This window comes from Alligator sinensis, unplaced genomic scaffold (genome assembly GCF_000455745.1).
Source record: "Alligator sinensis unplaced genomic scaffold, ASM45574v1 scaffold348_1, whole genome shotgun sequence".
NCBI classification, from domain to species: Eukaryota; Metazoa; Chordata; order Crocodylia; family Alligatoridae; genus Alligator; species Alligator sinensis.
Genome location: NW_005841932.1, coordinates 430,731 through 451,222, shown reverse-complemented (window position 1 = coordinate 451,222; position 20,492 = coordinate 430,731). Strand labels below are relative to the sequence as shown.

The following is a 20,492-nucleotide window of genomic DNA, read 5'->3' as shown; positions in this document are numbered from 1 at the left end:
ATAATTATGTGACAATAGTTCTTCATCCAGAGTCTACTCAATGAAAGGTGAACTTTGATATCATATGTAAAGCAGACTTGTTTTTACACACAATTTTTTGGATATATTTCTGGATATTAAATTAGTAATCCTGCTTTCTCTTATTAACCATCACAAGGAAATATACGGAGTGCTAATCACAACTATTGGTTTCTGCAATTTTCTTATGGATGGGAAGGGGTGTGAGGTTTTTTTTAAGTCAATCTAATAAGCTAGCCCCTTATCCCCCCCTCCCTTGAATTTCTTTTTAAATAATGAATATTAAAGTGATAAATCTGTTACAATTTTCGGTATAACTCCAGAAATCAAGCAATTCCACTCTACCATGTAAAAGTTGGGTCAGTTTACCCATTTATGGCTATGTATTTCAATCCTGGCCTCTGTCTAAAATGGATGTTTCATTGATGGCTGAGGGTAACACTTCAAAAATGAACTAGCTAAACAAACTTCCCAGCAGCACTTGACAGAACTACACCTATTCTTTCCCATTTCCAAAGCAGTACAGAATTAATTACCAGTTCTATGGATCTATTGTAAGTATAATAGACTAAAGAGCTATCACAGACACATTTATTGTAAAAGCACAATCCCAAGAGTGTCTAGTAGAGGGCCAAAACGATTAACACAAATGCTTTGTCAGATCAAAGATAAAACCTGCACCGCCCAATTGAGGAATGAATTAGAACAGTGGGTTATCTTTCAAATTAACCAGGGCAGTTAGTGAGGAAAATTTCATGAAAGTGTAATTCTTAGCCTTTGTGAATCCACACAGCAGGCATTCTGCCAGCTGACAAGATGATGAAATTTTCATGCTTAAAAAAGCCCTCTTCATTTCCCAATTTAGATTAGCTAGTGTTTCTCTCTCTCTTTTTCGTCTATTTGCTCTTCTGCTGCAGAATTTAAAAAACCAAGATCAATCTTTCAAAAGAATAATGAACCACTGAAAAGAAACCGAAATCTCTGGATGTCATCTTTAAAAATACTTAATATATTTGCAGTTACAAAAAAGTAGGAAAGATTATTAAGATTTGTATACATTAATATTATTAAGCAATTCATAACTGTTGGAAACATGATGAATGCGTTATTTGTGCAGCTGATAAAAAATCATTTTTAAATGGAACAAGACTGGTCTCCTGAACAAAGGACAGTATTTTACACAAAGGTGGATGTGTTTATTAAAATAGAAGAAACTACAGCAGACTTGCAAATTTTGATTTACCTACCCACATTATGTATCTTTTTATAAAAAAATTTTAAAAAAAACAAAAAAAGAAAATCAAGTAAATTGGTAGCTATTTATGAGCACTGTTATAACAGTGGGGAAGTAGATTCTCCTGATAAATTTATCAAACTTGACTTTTAAAGGCATTCTGATAGAATAAAGGAGAAAAAAAATGAATGGTTTTAACCCTTAAAACCTGATTCAAAGCACACTGTAATGAACAGAAAAATACTCCCACTCATTTCAAAAGATTTTTGACCAGGCTGTAAGAAATGATAAAACTTAGCACTGCTGTCTACCTAAAATGTAGCTAACTATATTTTTAGATTACAATAAAAGGCTCCTTTCCCACATGCTTATACTTCAGTAGTATGTACAGTTTTACTCACAGACAGACAAAGCAATGTTTACCATACAAAACAAAATACAGTGATATAAATCAAACAATTTAATTTTCCTATTTTAAATGTATATGCATCTGTCTGAAGGACAGTCTTTCCCATAGGGGTCTGCTATACATAGTCTCAAAAAGATTAATCAAATGTTTTGCTCATACTGTTTCTTCTCCTCAACTACTCCCATGTGTGTTGTTGTAGTTTATAAGATTATGCATCTATTAGCCCAAAATCCATTTGAAAATTTTCAACTCCAGCTGTTCCACAACTAGTATAAGTACTAGGTGGAAGAGAACCAATGCTCATGGCACCTGCCTAACTGTTATTCCAATTCAATGAGAGTTCCTTTTTCAAGACTAAATAGATCATCTCATTCAGAAGTCAGATCTGAAAGTACAGTCATCCCCCTAAGTCCTGAAGATTAATCACAACACTTAGCATTCACATTCATATAACTCTTTTTAACCTACAAAATACAGTCCAAATAATTTAATCAATAAACCTAACACCAAACTCACCATACCATATATACCTACCAGCAGACCTATCTATATTCAAAACACTCATTATTACATTGCTGTAACTTCCATTAGAGGGAGCCCAGTATGAACTTTTATTCAATCACCATTCATATGGACCATGGAACACGATATTAAAAAAGACAGAATATAATGAACCTTGCAATTAAGTTTTGTAGTTGTTTAAAATCAAATTGCAAGGTGCCATTGCTTATTACCTGATTGTATAATGATGGGGAACATGCCTATTCTGAGATATTACCAACATGGACAGACAGAGGTACAATAGCTATTCTTTCTGCTTAACATGAGATCTGAAATCTAGATGTAATTTTACCCAATTAAAATTCCTACCAATGTCTTCACCTTCTAACAAAGTGACTAAATGTAACACTTTAAGGATCTACTGGGCTCCTTCTAAAAACAGGATCTTGAAATAATTGCAAATTCTTATTTACAAGTTCAGAAACTACCTGTTACCAGGAAACTAAGAGTGAAGCTTTTACTTATTAGTGTACCAATACACAATACACTTTTTTTTTAAATCAACCCAAAAATTTAATATTACCTATCAATTATAACTAATATTAATACTTCTACTACTGTAATTTTCTGTAAACATGTTCTGTAATATTAAACAAAATGAGATGTCAGTTTGCTAATGTAGTCATTCAAGTTTATATTGTTCAAGGCAGTCTCACTTTTTTTATTCAATTTCAGATCCCAAGGGCCTTTTTTGAGAAATTAATGGCATCTGAAATACCTATTTGCTTCCAGTGGAATATTGTGTGCTTACCAACTCTGAAAGCCAGGCCTGAAATTACATATCCAAAAAACTGAAGGACCTGGAAGTTTAAGGACACTTCCAAAAATCTGGACTACAATGGCTATGTGTAGCTCTAAAAATGAAATATCTATTTTAAAATGTATTTGTATTTTGAACACATTAAAGGTATTAAGTGTAGCAGAGAAGTATATTTTTTCCTAAATAGCAACCATTAAAAAAAACTTAATGTTTAAAAAAATACCAAATTCTCTCATCTTAATTCTGTCCCATGATCTATTTAATATTCATATTGCTACCAGAAAGAAAAATGGGACATACATACACACACATTTCACTGAATGTACAATCAAGCATACTTCAGTTTATATTAAGATGGCCTACGAGCTATAAAAAATAAACTAGTTAGTTCCAGGACACCTGAATACTCTGATAATTAAAGTAGTTGTTTCCAGTTTCATAAACTGAACACAAGAACTAAGCAATATCTCCTTCAATCTGTCAGTGACCCCTTACTGAAATTCTGAAGAGCAGAATTTCAACATTACACAGCCCTTTGCATGCTATGGGACAGTGTGAAAACCAGTGTGCTTGTAATGTGTTGGGTTTGAAAGCTACACTGAAAGATGAATAACCCAAAGAGCAGTAATTTTTTTTCTACCATCCTTTAGAGCATCCTTTGGACAAGGCCTGTTTTCTCATATTAGTAGGATGTTCATAATACCACATCTTGAAAAAATATCTGATTTAAAGTTAATATTTGCATGTTCAGCTCCCAACTTCATAGATTTCCGCGCCCCCCCGTACAGTAATATATTTGAGTCAGTTCACTTTTTCTTAACATTTTAGAATATAAAAAACCCACTATGTTTGTAATATGGCTGACACCTAGTCTAAATGCAAAACTTAAGATATTCTTATCTATCATATATTTAAAACAAAATAGTTTTTTATTATTATTTATAAGAAAGAGGTTTTTAACTTAGAATTTAAGATCACTGATCAATTGTAATGAGAAGAAAAATCACCATATTAGTTATGGGGAAATGTTTTTCTTTTTCTTTAAGGTACTGTAAAGCATGTTAAATAATGAATAATTTCTGTCACAATATGAAAACTGAAAACCCATCAGGAACTTGCATTTAAAATTACGAAGAATAATTTTTGGATACTTACGTTATAATATTTTTTTAGGTAACATCTAATATCCAAAAGTAATTTGTTGTTCATTTGCGTAACATGGCAGAAAGGGAGCTCATTACATTCTTTCTTACTGCATTGTTGCAAGCTGGGTTCAAGAAACTGTCCCTGCCGAAAAAAATAAGGTTTAAAAACAAATCCCAGGATACTAGGTACTTATGACAAGAAAATGCATATACAGTATACATAAAGACATGGACTTACAATACACAAACTATAAAAGTATACATATACACATCCCAACTATACAAAATGTGCAAAAATACAATATATTTTAGAACCATAAACATCCTTGACATATGTGTTAGGTTCTCTCATTACATTTGGACACTCCCTTCCCTAAAGAATCATCTCCAACAAGACTCATAGTCTTTTCACACTCTCCTAAAACTAATGTCATTTGGAGAACTTACGAGATCACTTGCCTCAAGAGATTTTATTCAACTAGTGAATAAAATAAACTAGTGAAATCTATGGCAAAAATCAATCTCACTGAACGAGCCAGGCTTCTCACTTTATCAACTACACCAACATCCTGCCCATTCTAAGACTATTGATCAGTCTTAGAATGGCTGAAGATGTGCTTGCAAGAGTTTAAAACAATGTCATCTTTTTGTTTCAAGCTTATAATCATTAAAAGTAGAAATAATAAATAACCATTGTAGTTATACACCATAGACTATATTGAGTTGGTCTATCAGAATGTTCAAACATGTTTGTGTAATGGACTTTTTCTGATCCTAAGGGCCTGTGTATGCCTGAGGACAAGACTAAGGAGCATACCAATAACATATGGAATGTGCATTACATCCCAAAATGGATGTCATGTAGCCATCTTAGTCCAGTGCTAGGTTCCCATGAGTAAGACCTCTGAGCTCTGCTTAGTGGCATGCACCCAGTGCCACAGTAAGGACTTGTTTTAGGATGTAGCACACACCTGGTGGGCTTCAAGGTAGCGCTCCCAATGGACGTGGACTTCTGATGATGCAGACATGCCCTTAGAACTGACGGCAGACAGCTAATGTTAAGCCAGTGAAATTTTCATGATCAATGAACTCCTCAAATGATTACAATAGTTTGTGAGAGAGGTTTTTGCTGTTAAGACTTAAAGTCTATGCTTTTCTGATACATTCTAGCTGTACCCTCCACCCACAACACTAAGCAATTCCAGGTGGAAGAGATTTTAGAGCTTTACATCCGCTCTTTTACAGTTAGCCCATCTGCAAGTTGTCAAGCCTCCGTGCAATTAACTATCTTATTTACAGCTGTAATGAAGCAAAAGTCAAGGATTTACAAAGTATTGCTGATCTGTGTCTGTCTTTTCTTCTCACTTGCTTCCAGTGCCTGCTTTGTTTTGATTCAAAAAAATGCAAAACATCTGCTGTTTGTCCAAATTAACTTAAAATAATTACTTTTAATTTAGATAAAAGATTTATTTGCTTTAATTTTCAAGGTTTCCACTATTCTACAGCCTGCTAATTTGCCAATGACTAATACATGCATAACATCGCAGTGGAGTTAAATACTTGGCTCTGTTTCAAGTTCTGATCCAAGGTCAGAGATACATTTTTTGGCAGAACTTCTTGACAGGAATGTACCCCTATGACTTTTTACGTCCAATATACAAAGACAGAAGGAAAGATAACAGAGAAAAACCTTTTGTCAAAAAGAAGGGAAGTGGGTTGTAAAAAGATAAACAGAGATTTTCAAAACCACTTTGTTCCAATTAATATGATTTAGGATAAAAAAAAATGTCATTGCTACAGACAAACTTCATTAAATGGAGAATTGCAAGTTACTCAGGAGTTGAGATAAATACTAAAAATAAAAAAAATGTGCTAACTACCATTTGTAAACCAAGGCAGATAATGAAGCCAAATGGTCTGACACATGCTGCCAGACTACAGTATTCCAGACTACAACGTATAAATGCAAAAGACTTGAGCACTGACATAACAATCTCTCATCCAAAATTATCAACGAGAGTGTCTTCCCCTGCTTCAAATTCTAATAAGCTATATTTGAAAAGCTCTCCCTTCCCTCCTCCTCTTCTTTTTTTATCATGCAAAAACATTTTTCTTCCAAACTGAAGTACAGAAATAAAAGATCAAAACTAACCGAACCATCAAAGACATTGTCATAAATGTTCTCTGTTCCACACTTTGGGCAGGGAAACTTGAATCTTTCACAATCCCTGTATTTCTCTTCATCAGTGAGCTGTGCTAAGCCACCAAGAAAAGCATCGTTCTCTTCATCTTTATGATAATGATGATGGACTTTGAATTGGGAAGGATCCAGTCCTATTAATCAGAAATAAAAATTGCAAACAAAGACTAATGTGAACAATTCAGCTATGTTATTTTTTTTCCTTGTGGATTCAGTAGGAAGAGGAAAATGTAAATTCAGATAGTGAAAAATCTATATTCAGGAAAAGATTGCTAAAAATATATATACATACATTTTACAATTTTTAACCCAAGATGAAGGTTCATATAAAATGAAAAAAATCACTTATCTTTTTACACAAGATTGCTTTATAAGTAAAACAAGCACACTGCATTATCTATCATGGGAGTATGCAACAGAACATTTTGTTTCTGAGGAAACCACTCCTAGTGGATGGGTTTATTGTTATTTTCTTTTTAAGTTGCATTGAAAATATTTCAATAAAATGTGCATCATTATTAAGAAACAGTCTTTAAATCAAAATGGTACCATTAAAACTGAAAACAGAGAATAAAAACCCCATTAAAGAAATGCGGGTGCACAGCTATTACCAACTCCTTCAAGTCCGTACACAACTGCCAACTCTGATTTCAATGCAGTGGTCGATTTCATTTTGGCTCAATGGTTAACAGCATGTAGGTTTCAATCTAATGCAGTGGTTAAAATTCAGTAGTAGCATTTAAAAAGGTAGTACTGGAGACAAAACGTTTTATATTTGGTTGCCAGAACCCAAGCATTTAAACAAATAAAGTCCTAAAACTACTGGTTTCATAACCAGAAGTAGGGGGAAGGGTCATTTTTCTTAGCAATGCAATTGTCAAAGTGACTTCAATGAATTCTATATTTTTGGCATGTTTTTAACAACATGTCTAATCATCATCATCTTTTTAATTTTTTTTTAAGCAAGTATGTATTTGATCTGTAATCTTTGCTAGAATTTAAAATAAGAATCTAGATAAATGGCCATATCAAAATGTATATTCTAAGGAACACGTGAGAAATGTTGAGGAACTACGGCTGAGTTTAATATAAAAGAAAAAGGTCCAAGAAAAAAGGATCCCCTAAAGAAATGTTTTATAATAAACTGAAAGTTTTTATAAAAATTTAAACAAGCAGTAAACACATTCTTTTGTAAAGCATGGCAATAATTCAGCATTGTATTTAGGGAAGTTGAAAAAAGATTCACATTTAATTTAATTTCTTCCTTATAAAGCTAACGAAGTGTTTGCTCTACTTAGTGGAGGACATATAATATTCATAGAACTAAAAAAATAACTCGACAAACATTTCCGTTAACTTATACCAGCAAACACAACACCATTTTCTATGGAGTTTCACTATGTAAAAATACTCTATTATTTATCATTTTCATAATCATTACTTTTTTTTCAAACAAAAAGTGCAAAATGGCAGTTCAACCTATTTAGTTTCAATTAAAAACCTCTTCTTTGTCACATATTATTCCTTTGGATTATTGAACAATTACAGTGCATAAAGGCTAATATTCTATACCATGTAGACTCTTGCACAACATAAACCTCACATTAAAATAGCCATATGTTCTATTTTGCCCATGGTCCCTTGAGGGAGAGACAGCATGTTTTGTCAAATATTAAATAAATCAGTGAGTATATTTTTAACAAGGCAAGACATTCTGCAACAGACTTGGTAGATAAGTTTTAAGTAAAACTTTTATCTCCCCTCTTTAACACGTTCTTTAACATTTAAGATTTTGTCTTAAGGAAAAAAACACTAAGACACATTTTATTTCAGAAAGAAGGCAATAAGGATATAATATGAACTGTAAAAAGTGAAGGTTATGTAAAAGATGGCCACAACTATTTTAGAGGTGCAACAATAAATTCCAGCCCAAAATGCATCTTCAATTCTTTCTGAAAATATATTTGACTGAATTTCTAGAATAAATTATACTAAATACAACTGAAAGAAAATAATATTTTACCCTTTCTGAAGAGGGTGATGGTATTAAAGGAAAAGGGTTATGGGTAAAAACTAAAACAAATGAATAACCTAGCTCCACATTTTAAAAGCTGAAAACTACTTCACTTTATAACATTATTAGCTACTAGTTGCAGCAAAGCCACACAGGAATTACGGTGAGGAATTTAGCAAGGAATATAAGAACACAACTTTCAGCATACAAAAAGTCCCACTGAAATTAATGGGATAACAAGTGCTGTAAAGCAGGTTCCTAGCTTTATTACCTTGCTGTACTGGGGCCTATATTATCTATTACTTCCTTTCATGGATGATTACTTGGTTCACTTAATCCGTTTCAGCACACTAACCTGCAAACTCTCATTGGAGGGCAGATTATCCTATTCAGCACACAAAATTTAGCCTAAAATATCCAAATAGATAGAAAAATGTTCCTCTTGCCTTTGTATCACTTTTTAAAAATGAAAGAGCCCAAGAATTGTAAGTAATAAAAGCTTATCTTTTCATAATACTGAAAAAATTAGATGTGCTTCCTAAATATTTCAGACTTGCCTTCAGACTTAAAACTTCTCTTGTATTATCACTAGATTCTATGCATTATGGATCAAGTTAACCTTAAAACGGTAAAAGTATGAATGCATGATTTAAAAAGAATATACTTCTTCAGAAACTAAAAAATGGTGAAAAACTCATGACATTTACTATTATGTGACTGAGATGTACACAAAGAGAGAAATCTGGAAGTTGCCATTGAACACGATAATACAACTGTTAAAACCTTCAGTGAGTAACCAGAAAAAAATAAAGCATTTAATAAACAGACAAAACTTCAAAATATTTTAGTGCATTTTAGTTGAAACTTCTGCAGGTGCCTTTTGGGAGTGGGGATTCCCTCCTCAAGACTACAAGCAGTGAACATGCACAAACCACAAATGTCAGACGAAACTTCAATTTTCCAGGCAACTCCTAGAGGTAGCTAAATAGATTTATCAATTTCCATAAATTACTTAGGTTTTTTTTAACTGAGTTTAGCCTAACTCCTATATACCTTTTCTGGAAGATATGCACGCTGAAAATTTTATCTGCTTATGTCTTTGCTTATTAGAGGTTTTGTAAAACAAAAGGAAAAGAGTATCTGGTACTGCCACCTAGAGGTTAGGAACGTGAATTTCTATTAAAATCCCACAGAGCATATATGGAAACAAACACACTTTAATTACAGAATTATTCTGATTAACCAAACGCCAGCAAGTGTTAACTCTAAACAATTTTCTTAACTGAAGAGATAATGACAAAAAAGTCCCTAATAAAAATTCCCAACTAGATAACACAAACTTTAAATAACTTAGTTAAAATAAAGGGACATTGTACTAAGTAAATTGCTTGAATAAGAATCCTAAAAGACAGTTATGTATAGTCAAAACACTGGAATGGCTAAAAACCTAATCTGGTTAGAAAAGTGGAAAAGATGTCAATATTCTTTTACTATGCCCAAATAAAATGTTGTAACATCATGAATCTGAAACAGAACATACCAGTTCACATATTCAGTCCCTCTCTATAAAAGTTGGAAGGGTTAATTATGAATTGATGCTCTAATATACTTATGTAAAGTATTCTCTCTTATTGGGCTAATCTGTATATTTAGTAGAGATTTTAGTCAAGCTTTCAGGCATCCGGCATACTCCACCAGCTTGATGCCCAAAAGCTTTTCTGACATCTCACAGAACTATATAAGGTGGTCCAGTACTTCACCCCACAAAAGCTGGTGGTTCTCACATCCTATACCATCACAGCTCCACCGCTACCACCACCTCCACTTCTTTCAGATATTTAAAAAAATGTGCTTAGTACACACCAAGCAGTAAATGTAGTTAAAAGAAAGATTAAAGAACTTGCGTTCCAAACGCACACGTGCACACACATATAGACCCTCCTCTAAGTCCCAAATCCTCATTTCAAGCAAAAGCCTGCACCTCATTAACAAATTCTGACCATCAAGACCACATAAAGGCATTATACAATAGAGTTTCTTTCACTTTACAGAGGAGGTCAGCCACCTACAGCCTGCAAGGCAGATGTGGCCTGCCAAGCAATTTCATCCAGCCCCCAAAACCCAGATATTGGTGTTGGGAGAAAAGCTGTGGTGTTTGCCATTAGCAACAATTAACCAGCAGCTGGGTTGGAAGCGCCGGACTATTTCAGCCTGCCACTCCTAAAAGGTTGCTGACCTTTACTTTACAGCATGAAGAGCTCTAAATCTGTTATGTTAGCTCACATTTCTCATCTGGTCTCTGCAGTGAAGATACTGTGGAATGCAAGGTTACCCAGTAATATATGTACATTGTATAGATGAACAGGTCTTTTTAATTAAGGCTGAAGTAACCAGAATTTATTAAACTGCTCCCACACTCTGTGGTTGACTAACTACATATTTTGTCAGGCAGTTAGTTTCGAAATTTCTATTATAAATACTTTGAAACTATATCTTTTCTATTTAAAAGACTGTATCTTTTCTATTTAAAAGAGATTTGTAAAATTATTTTGGTAACTCAAACCAATTGTTTTCTTCTACCCAAAAGAGTCATAGGCAGAAGCCTACCAAAAGTAAAATATATCCTATCAAATCTATGCAGTATTATTAGCCTAACAGAGATTACTGTCCTGACTTTTCTAGACTTTACAGGATACATACAGGATTGCTCAAAATGTCAAGCATTAACAATATGGGACCAGTATCTGGGTGAGCTTATAGATAATGGAATCTCTCTCAGAGACATTATATGGGCACAGGAAAATTCCCATTTATACAACAAAGTACTTTACATAATTCAAAGTTATAGGCTCTAAACAACAGTACAAACTAAAAATACCCATATCACAACCAAACAGCCAAGATGCACTTATATAGTTAAGGCAGGTTAACACTAGAAACTGTTTGTTGATTTAGAAATATAGGAGTAGTTAGTCTATAAGATGTCACGCCCTGCCTTCTTAGAAATATCAGTTCTGGCTTTTGTTGATTTTTTCCAACAAAAGCCCTAAAGTAGATAAAATTACACCAGCAGACACTTCCTTTTTGCCAAGATAGTTTATTTTACTTGCAAAATTGTACAAAACTATCCTGGCAAAAATACTGCATGCCAACAGTGTACTTATACTCATTTTGGATAAGTGCGTAACTAACTTTACTGCATACCACAATGCGAGTCCCAAATTTCGGCCTGTTGCTTACATTATAATATGCATATATATTAACTACATAAATGGTGCATACAGACATTCTGGGAGATTAGAGGGCGATTAGATAGAGTTAAATATGGCCACCCAATCTAAGGTAAATTGGGATAGGGAGGGCTCAGGGGGCAAGCACACTGCAGGGGGGAGGGCAGGTTGGAGGGATCGCAAGAGCAGGCAGGGTCCACAGGATGGATTGGGAGGGCAGGCGGGTCTGCCAAGGGAGGTAGGGGTCTGCGGGGGTGTCGGTGTGGTCTGGGACTATTTGGTCAAAGGGCTCGCAGGGTCTGCCAGAGGGTGCATGGCTCTCTCCCCCACTCCCTGGGACCAGGGGCTATTTTTAGCCCCCAACCGACCCATAAAACTGACACCCTTCATCCTACCCAGTCCTCCACCCACCCCGATTTACTTGCTCAGCTCCTGTCACTGGCGAATGCTAGTAAAAATGGCACCAGGAGTAGCCTGCGGGATGGGAGGTTTGGCAGGTTCAGGAAGGGCTGGCTAGTCCATGGGAGATTGTCTGTCTGGGGAGGGAAGTGTCTGGATAACCTGATACTAGGTAGGGGGTAGGAGAAGTGCAACCCCAGAGCTCGGGAGAGCAGCTGGGTTTTCCCAGCCCTGGGGCTGTGCTGGAAACTGTTCAGAAGTTTTTTTTTCATAGATTTCATAGACATTTGGGACCCCAGAGGATCGTCAAGTCCAGCCCCCTGCCCAAGGGGCAGGAAGTCAGCAGGGATCATAGGATCCCAGAAAGATAAGCATCCAAATGTGTCTTGAAGGCGTTCAAAGTGGGTGCTTGAACCGCCTCTGGCAGCAGTCTATTCCAACCTTGGGGGCTTGGACAGTGAAGAAGTTCTTCCTTATGTCCAGCCTGAATCGGTCACAGTGGAGTTTGTGACCGTTTGATCTTGTCATCCCTTGGGGGGCTCTGGTGAACAGACGTTCCCCCAGATCCTGATGAGCACCCTGATAAACTTATAGGTGGCCACCAGATCACCCCTGAGCCTGAGCTTTTCCAAGCTGAAGAGCCCCATGGCTCTCAGCCTATCATTAAAAAGGTCTGTTTTCCTGACCTCTGATCACGCGTGTGGCTCTCCTCTGCACCCTCTCAAGCTTCTCCACATCCTTTTTGAATTGTGGAGCCCAAAACTGGACACAGTACTCCAGCTGCGGCCTCACCAAGGCCGAGTACAGTGGGAGAATGATGTCCCGGGATTTGCTTGAGAAGCATCTATGGATGCAAGCCAGCATTTTGCTTGCTTTACTAGCTGCAGCATCACATTGAAGGCTCATGTTCATCTTGTGGTCAATCATGACCAAGTCCCTTTCACCTGTAGTGCTAGCCAATGTAGCACTACCGAGCCTATAACCATGCTGCAGGTTTTTCCTCCCAAGGTGGAGAATCTTGCATTTTTCGGTGTTGAACGCCATCAGGTTCTCATTCTCCCATTTCATGAGTCTATCCAGATCTGCCTGGATCACCCTCTTATCCTCAGGTGTGGATGCGTTACCCCAGAGTTTGGTGTTGTCGGCAAACTTGGCCAGTCCACTCCTGACACCAATGTCCACATCACTGATGAAGATGTTAAATAGCATAGGCCCTAGGACAGAGCCTTGCGGGACACCACTGGTCACAGTGCACCAAGACGATTGCCTCCCGTCGACCACCACCCTCTGGGTCCTACCGTGGAGCCAATTCCCCAGCTAGCGGATAGTGGTGATGTCAAGGCCGCAGTTAGCCAGTTTGGCCAAAAGGTGATCGTGGCATACCAGATCGAAGGCTTTTTTCGAGGTATACAACGTCGATCTCTTCCCCCTTGTCCAGGTGATAAGTTCAGGACAGTTAGATGGCCAATCTGATCTAAGTTAGGTATACCTCGAAGGTAGGGTTAACTTAGATCAAGTCAGACATTTCAGACCGATCTAACTGTTCTGAACTTCTGTACAATTTGAACTTAGATCTACCTAACTAGCATAAGGTCCAGACCTGGGTGACCTAAGTTAGATCAAGTGGTCATTTTTAACATGATCTAACCTCCGCAAATGTCTATACCTAGCCTCAAGTACAGGCCTCAAGTACCTGTATAGCCTCAAACTGCTCAAGTGCATGGCATCTTTCAGCCCCACCATCTACTCTGTAATGCAATTGCACTCAGGTTAATTACATTAAAAATGATGAAGGGGAAGCAGCTCAAGCCTTGAAAATGATGGAAGCTATGAAATTTTGTGGGGCTGCTCATACAGTGCTGAGTAACTGACAGTGCAGCGTAAATGATGAGCATTGCTTACGTTAATTTCACGTATTCTCTGGATATGTGCAGAGTCGCAGGTCCATGCATGTAACTAAAGCAAAACTTGTTACTTGTTACGATTAACACTCATAGTTTTAGCCACAGGGCTTTATTTTTTTCTAGCATAGAGTAGTCATTAGTAAAGGAATAAATGTTTGACAGCATTATACTGAAGACTATTCTACATGGCAAGGGGCTGCACCTCCTTCACACCTCACATCTATTAAGGAAGAAATCTGACCATGGAATGATGAGTGTTTATTGATAGTGAACAAGTCATCACTTCTCTGAAACAGCCAAATACATCTGAAAAAACATTAATATAAATGTTCTAGTATGCCTTGTCTTTTGTGCTGTTCAACAATAGGAAGTCAAATTATCTGAATGGCTTGTCTTTTGTGCGTAAAATTTAAGGATCTGAACCATAATGAAGGCAAAATCCATCCTTTATTTGTCATATTCTGAATTTGGATTGACCCTTCATTAGGAGTAAGATGGAAGTTCTTCTTGAAATGAAGATGGACACTATTGTTAGGGGAATTCTTCAGGGTGAAAGGAAATAAATCAGAAAATGCTGCAATTTCTCTCAGCTTTCTGGGTGAAGCAGTCACATTCAAAATGACACCTTCACCAAAAAGAAGTTGAGCGGTCATTAGGTAAATACAGGTCTTGTATACTTTTGAACATCATTAAGCTTCAAAAGGGGAGAGAACACCACAGAAAGTGAACGTGACAGAATTTGAGCTTCCGTTGTTGGCTACTTTACAAAAAACACCTTATGAAGGGATAAGATCCCAAGAGACAATATGTAGTAGATCCTAAGATAGCAATAAATAGAAGGTTTTGACCTTTTGAAAATAGTGCTCTCACTCTAAATTAATTTATTTACTCTGGGACCATGGATAACAATTTAATCTGGTCATCCAATATTTTTTTTACTAGACTGTGAACAAGCCACGTGTAGAAGAGATTGTGATTTTCAGGAACACTGAACTTGAATCGCTCTAAAAGATTATCAGACTTCCTACAAAATCCAAAGATAAAGACAAACTATCATCAAGATCCTAATAAATAAATATATTCTTCAGCTAGCTTACTAAATCCTGTGAATTTGATTAAATATTCATGGACTGAGGCTCTATTCTCCATCACCTAGGTTGGAAGGGTTGAATGTGTCTGCTGTGATACTGAATTTACCAGTTTCATATGTGCACGAGTGTAAAGACAACAGCAATTTTTTCCCATTTCTTCCTCGATGGCTGAGGTGGCATACTGAATGTAGCACAATTTTAATAGAAAAAGGAACTGTTTCATATAAAGTAGGAGACTATAAGATGTTCCTTGATCTTTGCATCTAGTTCAGGGAATCCCAACCTTTTTAGGCTGAGGACTGGCAAGCTGCGGATCAGAAGTGACCATAGACCAGCAAATTGCAGACCAGCAGTAATCGGCAAACTGTGGGCAGGCAGCCAACCCTTTTTTATATTCAGTATGAAAAAGGGTTGGCTGCCAGTCTGCAGTATGCTCGTCACTTCCAGTCTGCGATTTGCTGGTCCACAGTCACTTCTGGTCTGGCAGTCAGCCCTCCTGCAGACCAGCAGCCAAACCTTCGCAGCCTGGCACTGGGCTGCAGCCTGGGGGTACGAACCCCTGATCTAGTTCATACTGCATTTCTCATTAAAATGTTGCAAATCAGACCAAAACAGTGGAATACCATGAGAGGTAAGCAAGGTCAAATTTACTGGACATTGCATTTTACTGAAATTCTTCAAAATGGAGGACTGGTCTTCCGAGAGGAAAGTTCTTGGACAATTTATAGGGTTAGAGGAAAACAGGGCCTAAGACATTAGGAAGAACAAAAACCCATTAAACTGACAGCCCAAAAGAGTTGATTGGCGAACAGAGCAAACTAGAGAGAGATACTAATCACTGTAAAAAAAACAACACTTTCTGATGCTTTTCAAAGAAAATATATGGTCATCACAACTATCATAGGAAGGTCCCAGGGTAACTAGACTCTGAAATCATTTGAGATTACTCAAGGATTCATGACTTTGATTACGTATGGAAGAATAACATCTATCCTATTATGCAGGTCTCTGAAAAAAACTACGCTCCTATCAGCCAACTCAGTTTAAATGTTACAGATGAAGTTTTGCCAATATCAAAATAAGAAAACTTCAGGTGCCTGAAGAGATCAAACTTAACATATCTGGTTGTTATTTCTGCTCAGAGGCTACAATAGTTGTATAGATGTTCTGGTCTCGAAGAACTAAAGATACCTACAATACAGATATGATTCTAGACCAGAAAAGAGATTCCATCTTGAATTTACTGCACTGCAAAAAGTGTACATATTTAATGGATGATCTTAAGTTATGTTCTGTTTTTAATAATTGACCATTTCATTTAGGTACCTAAATGGGAGTTTAGCTCTCCTGAACATCTGCCTCATCTATGGATGTTGAGCACTTCTAAATTCTAGTCAGAGATCTGCAATGATAGCACAATAAAGTTTGAGAATCATCTCTTTGCTTGATGAAATAAATAGTTATGTCAGAAAAATCTTTAAATGCTTTACCTGACCATCCCAAAAATGTCAGGTTCCCTCAATAATAGAATCATTTATTTTTTAAATTTTTTTACATAGGAGTCCCAGATCTCACTTACCATTAAGAGCTCACAACTGTTTATTACTAGTGTCTAGGAAATATTTTTTCTAATAGATGTATATGTAGTCATGTTTTCAATGATTGTATGAAAAATAAACCCGCTTTTTAAGGAAGATTTGCGAGCAACTTTCAAATTTTTGGTATTTTCCCTCTAGATAGGAAACTACTGAAAGGTAAAGGGACGTCTTTTTGTATGGGTCAGGGTGGAAAAAAAGTGACCGCTATTATTTTTTTTAAGTCTTCTAAAGAAAAAAAATCTTCCAAGAAAAGGAGCATCTGCCCCTCGCAGGCTGAATGAAAACTAGCAGTTCTATGTCCACTAGCAGCTGTAGTGTCTTACAACAGGAAATGTATTTGCTTTTGCCTCTGGAGACAGGTGGACCCATTTCTACAGATTATTACAGGTACTTTCTTCAAGGCAAAATACATTTTTCTACATATCCTAGGCAAAAGAGAGAGGCATTTAGTGTTCTATATCTGAAAAAGGATGTCCTTTTGTTAGAGTCTAAAAAGATCAAAGCTTGAATAGCTATTTTTTTCTGGAAAGATGCCAGACTGTGCTTAGTTCATAACTGCTTTGCATGTTTTAGCAATTTAAAGAAAATCTTGGGAAGATACAATATTGTTGACATTTATCAACATTCGACTTCCAAATTCAGAGCTAGCTTATGCAATCTTCATCCATGGTAAAAGAACAAAACAAAACAAAAAAAAAACCCTCAAGCAAATAATTCCACTACAGTTTGTGGATCCACTCATGTAAATAAGCATACAATCAGATCCTCATTAATATGCTTTTTATGCAGTGGACAGGACAATTGTTTTTCCTCATAACAGACTGATCTGGAGAACAGCATCCTTCAATATTCCTACTAAGAAGTGGCACACATTACTTTCCCTCATTGCCTCTCCTAGAGTTCTTAAGATTAAAGGAAGTTTCTGATACCTACCTAACCATGTTGCAATGAGAACAGAATCAATTCCATCTATGGGCTCGCAAATTCGAGCCACTACTGGGTGTATTTGTTGCGAAAGGTAGTATTGAGTATCAATAGTAAGATTTTCTTGTTTCTGCAGCTGTTCTGGAGCATATGCTCTCTGGCTGGCACTCAGATTTGATCCATCCTAAAAGGGACATGAACAAACAGACTATATAAAAGCCACATCCAGGCTGAAGGTCAAATTAGATTTTAAGCTTTGTAACAATTTTAAAAAAACGTATCCAACAGAATCTACTTTATATAGATAATTCAAGTTCAGTGAAAGTAGGGAAAACATAATTGTTGCTGGCATCAACCATCAAGTTCAAGACTGTAAATACATGTTGCATTATTGGAGCCTATGAGTGTGGTCAGTAAGAGTAGACAAAGTAAACAGTCCCATCTGTCAATTCCAAAATACTAAATGAAAACATACTGCAATCATCCCTCAGGTTGAAACTATGCAGAGGTCATGCATTCTAGATCACCTTACATTAGCCAAGGTGCACTTATCACTGCACATAACCAGCAGATTCCAAATCATGATAAATTTGCTAAAATATGAAGTAAATGTCCAGTGGTTTTGGAGCTGTGAGCCAATGCAACCCAGTTCAGGTCCACCACAGACTGGGGCTACCACCCCGGCCTGCTACTGCTGCTTCATCCCACTACAACGCAGCATGCACAGCTCCATGAGCCAGATCCAATAGATCTGCAGCTAGATCCAGCCTGTGGGCCATAAGTTGCCAACCCATGGTATAGCCAGGCAAAAGATAAAACGTAAAATGAAACAACTGAAAGAGAAGTTAAGAAATCAAGACCGTTTTGGTCAGAAATTTATACATGAAAAAAACTGGGTTGTTGGAGTAGAAACCAACATGCACTAAAACTCTAGTGGGGGGGAAGGGAGGAGAACCCAAATATTTTCAGGAGGATGCGTCTTAAATCTGAAAAGTACATATGCTTGTGGGAAAAGTTAATTTTTTAACAAGTGCCAGTTAAGATATGCATAACTAAGCTGAAAATAGGAGCTGTAGTTTTAATAAGTAGCAGGTGTTAGGAGTAAAGCATAAGGGGATTTACCTCAACCACCTCACTACATTTACCTGTATGTATTCTAGGGTTTTATCTAGTACATCTTGCCCAGTAGAATCATGGCCTCAATGTCTTTTGTTTAATCAGGGTCATCAGTCTTTGTTTACTGAAAATGCTTTTTCACTCAGAGCATCAGAGCTAAAACTTTATTGTTCTTTCTAATAAGGAACACATCATAAAATTCAAAGCAAAATTAACTTTGACTACTCAAAAGCATCCAGCTGTTTTGCAAAAATAATTGTCATGCGATCACTTCAGCTCCCTTCTCTCACCAATTACATTCTGCCTCACCATTGTCTTGTCTCAGCCATGCCCATTTTCCAGCTTTCATCAGCTCTACAATCTTCCCTATGATGGCCTGAGCATAGACATTAAATTGAAAATTGTATTTTTTTTTAGTGTTTAAACAAAAAAAATGGACTGAAACAGAGGTCCGCTATAGGTAATCACTTTTCCAGTTCTGCTGCTTTGAACATTGAAAATATCCAGTACATTATAGTCTGCAAGATTCATATTTATTTTACTACAAATCCAAAGTGTGGAAAATGTCACGTGCTATGCTGGTGACTGTAGGGTGCATGTATTTATATGTTGTACTTCATATAAAAAGCCCCAAATTAAGAGATTATTTATATTGTGAACTCAAGTACCCAATGCTAGGAAATGCCAGAGCTTAGACTGCTTGATACAACACAATTCTGCCCTCTAAGAATTGTGTATTTAATAGAGAATTCTGATACATTTTTTAATTGACATGTTTAATCTTCCTCTTGTCCAACTTCCCTACTTTTTTGACTGCATAGTATGGCTACTGATCAGTAGCCAATAATTTTCCTATCAGAAGAGACAGCCCTGCTGCTGTCTGTACACGCCTTGATACATATTCTGGTTTTAGGCCATGTTACTTCATTACAAATCAAACAGTCACACAGGTATGAGTTAGTAGCACTGTATAAAGCAGTCATCCCCAACCTTTCTCCTGGTGGGCTGAATTGGCAGTGCCCAGTCCATCCATGGGTTGGATCTAGCCAGTGCTCCCAATCAAGCATGGGCATGATGGGCACCATTGGGCCACTCAGAGGCAGGAGGCAGGCCAGCCTCAATGCAGCCCTGCAAGGGAGAGGGAAGGGGGCATGGCCTGGCCACACCCCATGAAGAGATATGGGGGCGTGGCCCATCCCCAATGGGAAGGAAGGGGCATGGCCTGGCTCTGGAGGTGGAAGGGAGTATGACCTGGCCCCATGGGGAAGGAAGGGGGCATGGCCTAGCCCCAATCCAGAAGTGGTGGGGGACAGTCCAGCCCTGCGGGGGACAGAGACCAACTTGGCTCTAACCAGCCACACAAGGAATGGAATTCGGGAATTTGGTGAGGGGAAAGATGGTCACATTAATAGCTGTTGCTCTCCGGCTGCCAAATTTCTGGAACCATAGGAAGCCCTACAATGGCTCCACAGGTCACATTTGGCCTGTGGGCTGAAGGCTGAGTATCCATGATGTAAAGAATTGATATCAAGCAAAAATGCAAAGCATGGCTTTATTTACTTTAACCCTAAGGACAGTAGCCTCAAAGCATATGCAGAATTCATCACTGTCACGGCGGTCCTTTAGGAGGGCCGTGATCTCCTTAAGGCCCTCTCTCCGTGCCAATTCGGCCCAAGGGCACCCTCGATTCTCGCCCGCCACGTCTTTGCTGTTGAATAAGGTTGGGAGGCTGCCTTACGACTCCCTGGGCACGGATAGCCGGGACCTCTGTCCCCGTATGTTCTCGGACCCCCTGGGGGTCTCCCGGTATAATGGGTGCTCCTCAGGCACCCTAGCCTTATGGGCTACGCGTGGCTCCTACCAGCCCCTAATACCACGCCCCAAGCCTC

The 20,492-nt window shown here is 37.5% G+C and overlaps 1 protein-coding gene across 1 annotated transcript in view; it reads right to left on the bottom strand.

The window, feature by feature from the left end:
• The window catches only part of POLA1 (DNA polymerase alpha 1, catalytic subunit), a 319,768-nt gene that overhangs the window by 162,420 nt on the left and 136,856 nt on the right, over positions 1-20,492 (bottom strand). The window contains exons 32-34 of the mRNA XM_006019568.2: positions 17,497-17,671; positions 6,280-6,461; positions 4,138-4,269 (exon numbers count right to left, since the gene is read on the bottom strand). Coding sequence (XP_006019630.1) covers positions 4,138-4,269; positions 6,280-6,461; positions 17,497-17,671 — 489 coding nt within the window. The remainder of the gene's footprint in view (positions 1-4,137; positions 4,270-6,279; positions 6,462-17,496; positions 17,672-20,492) is intronic.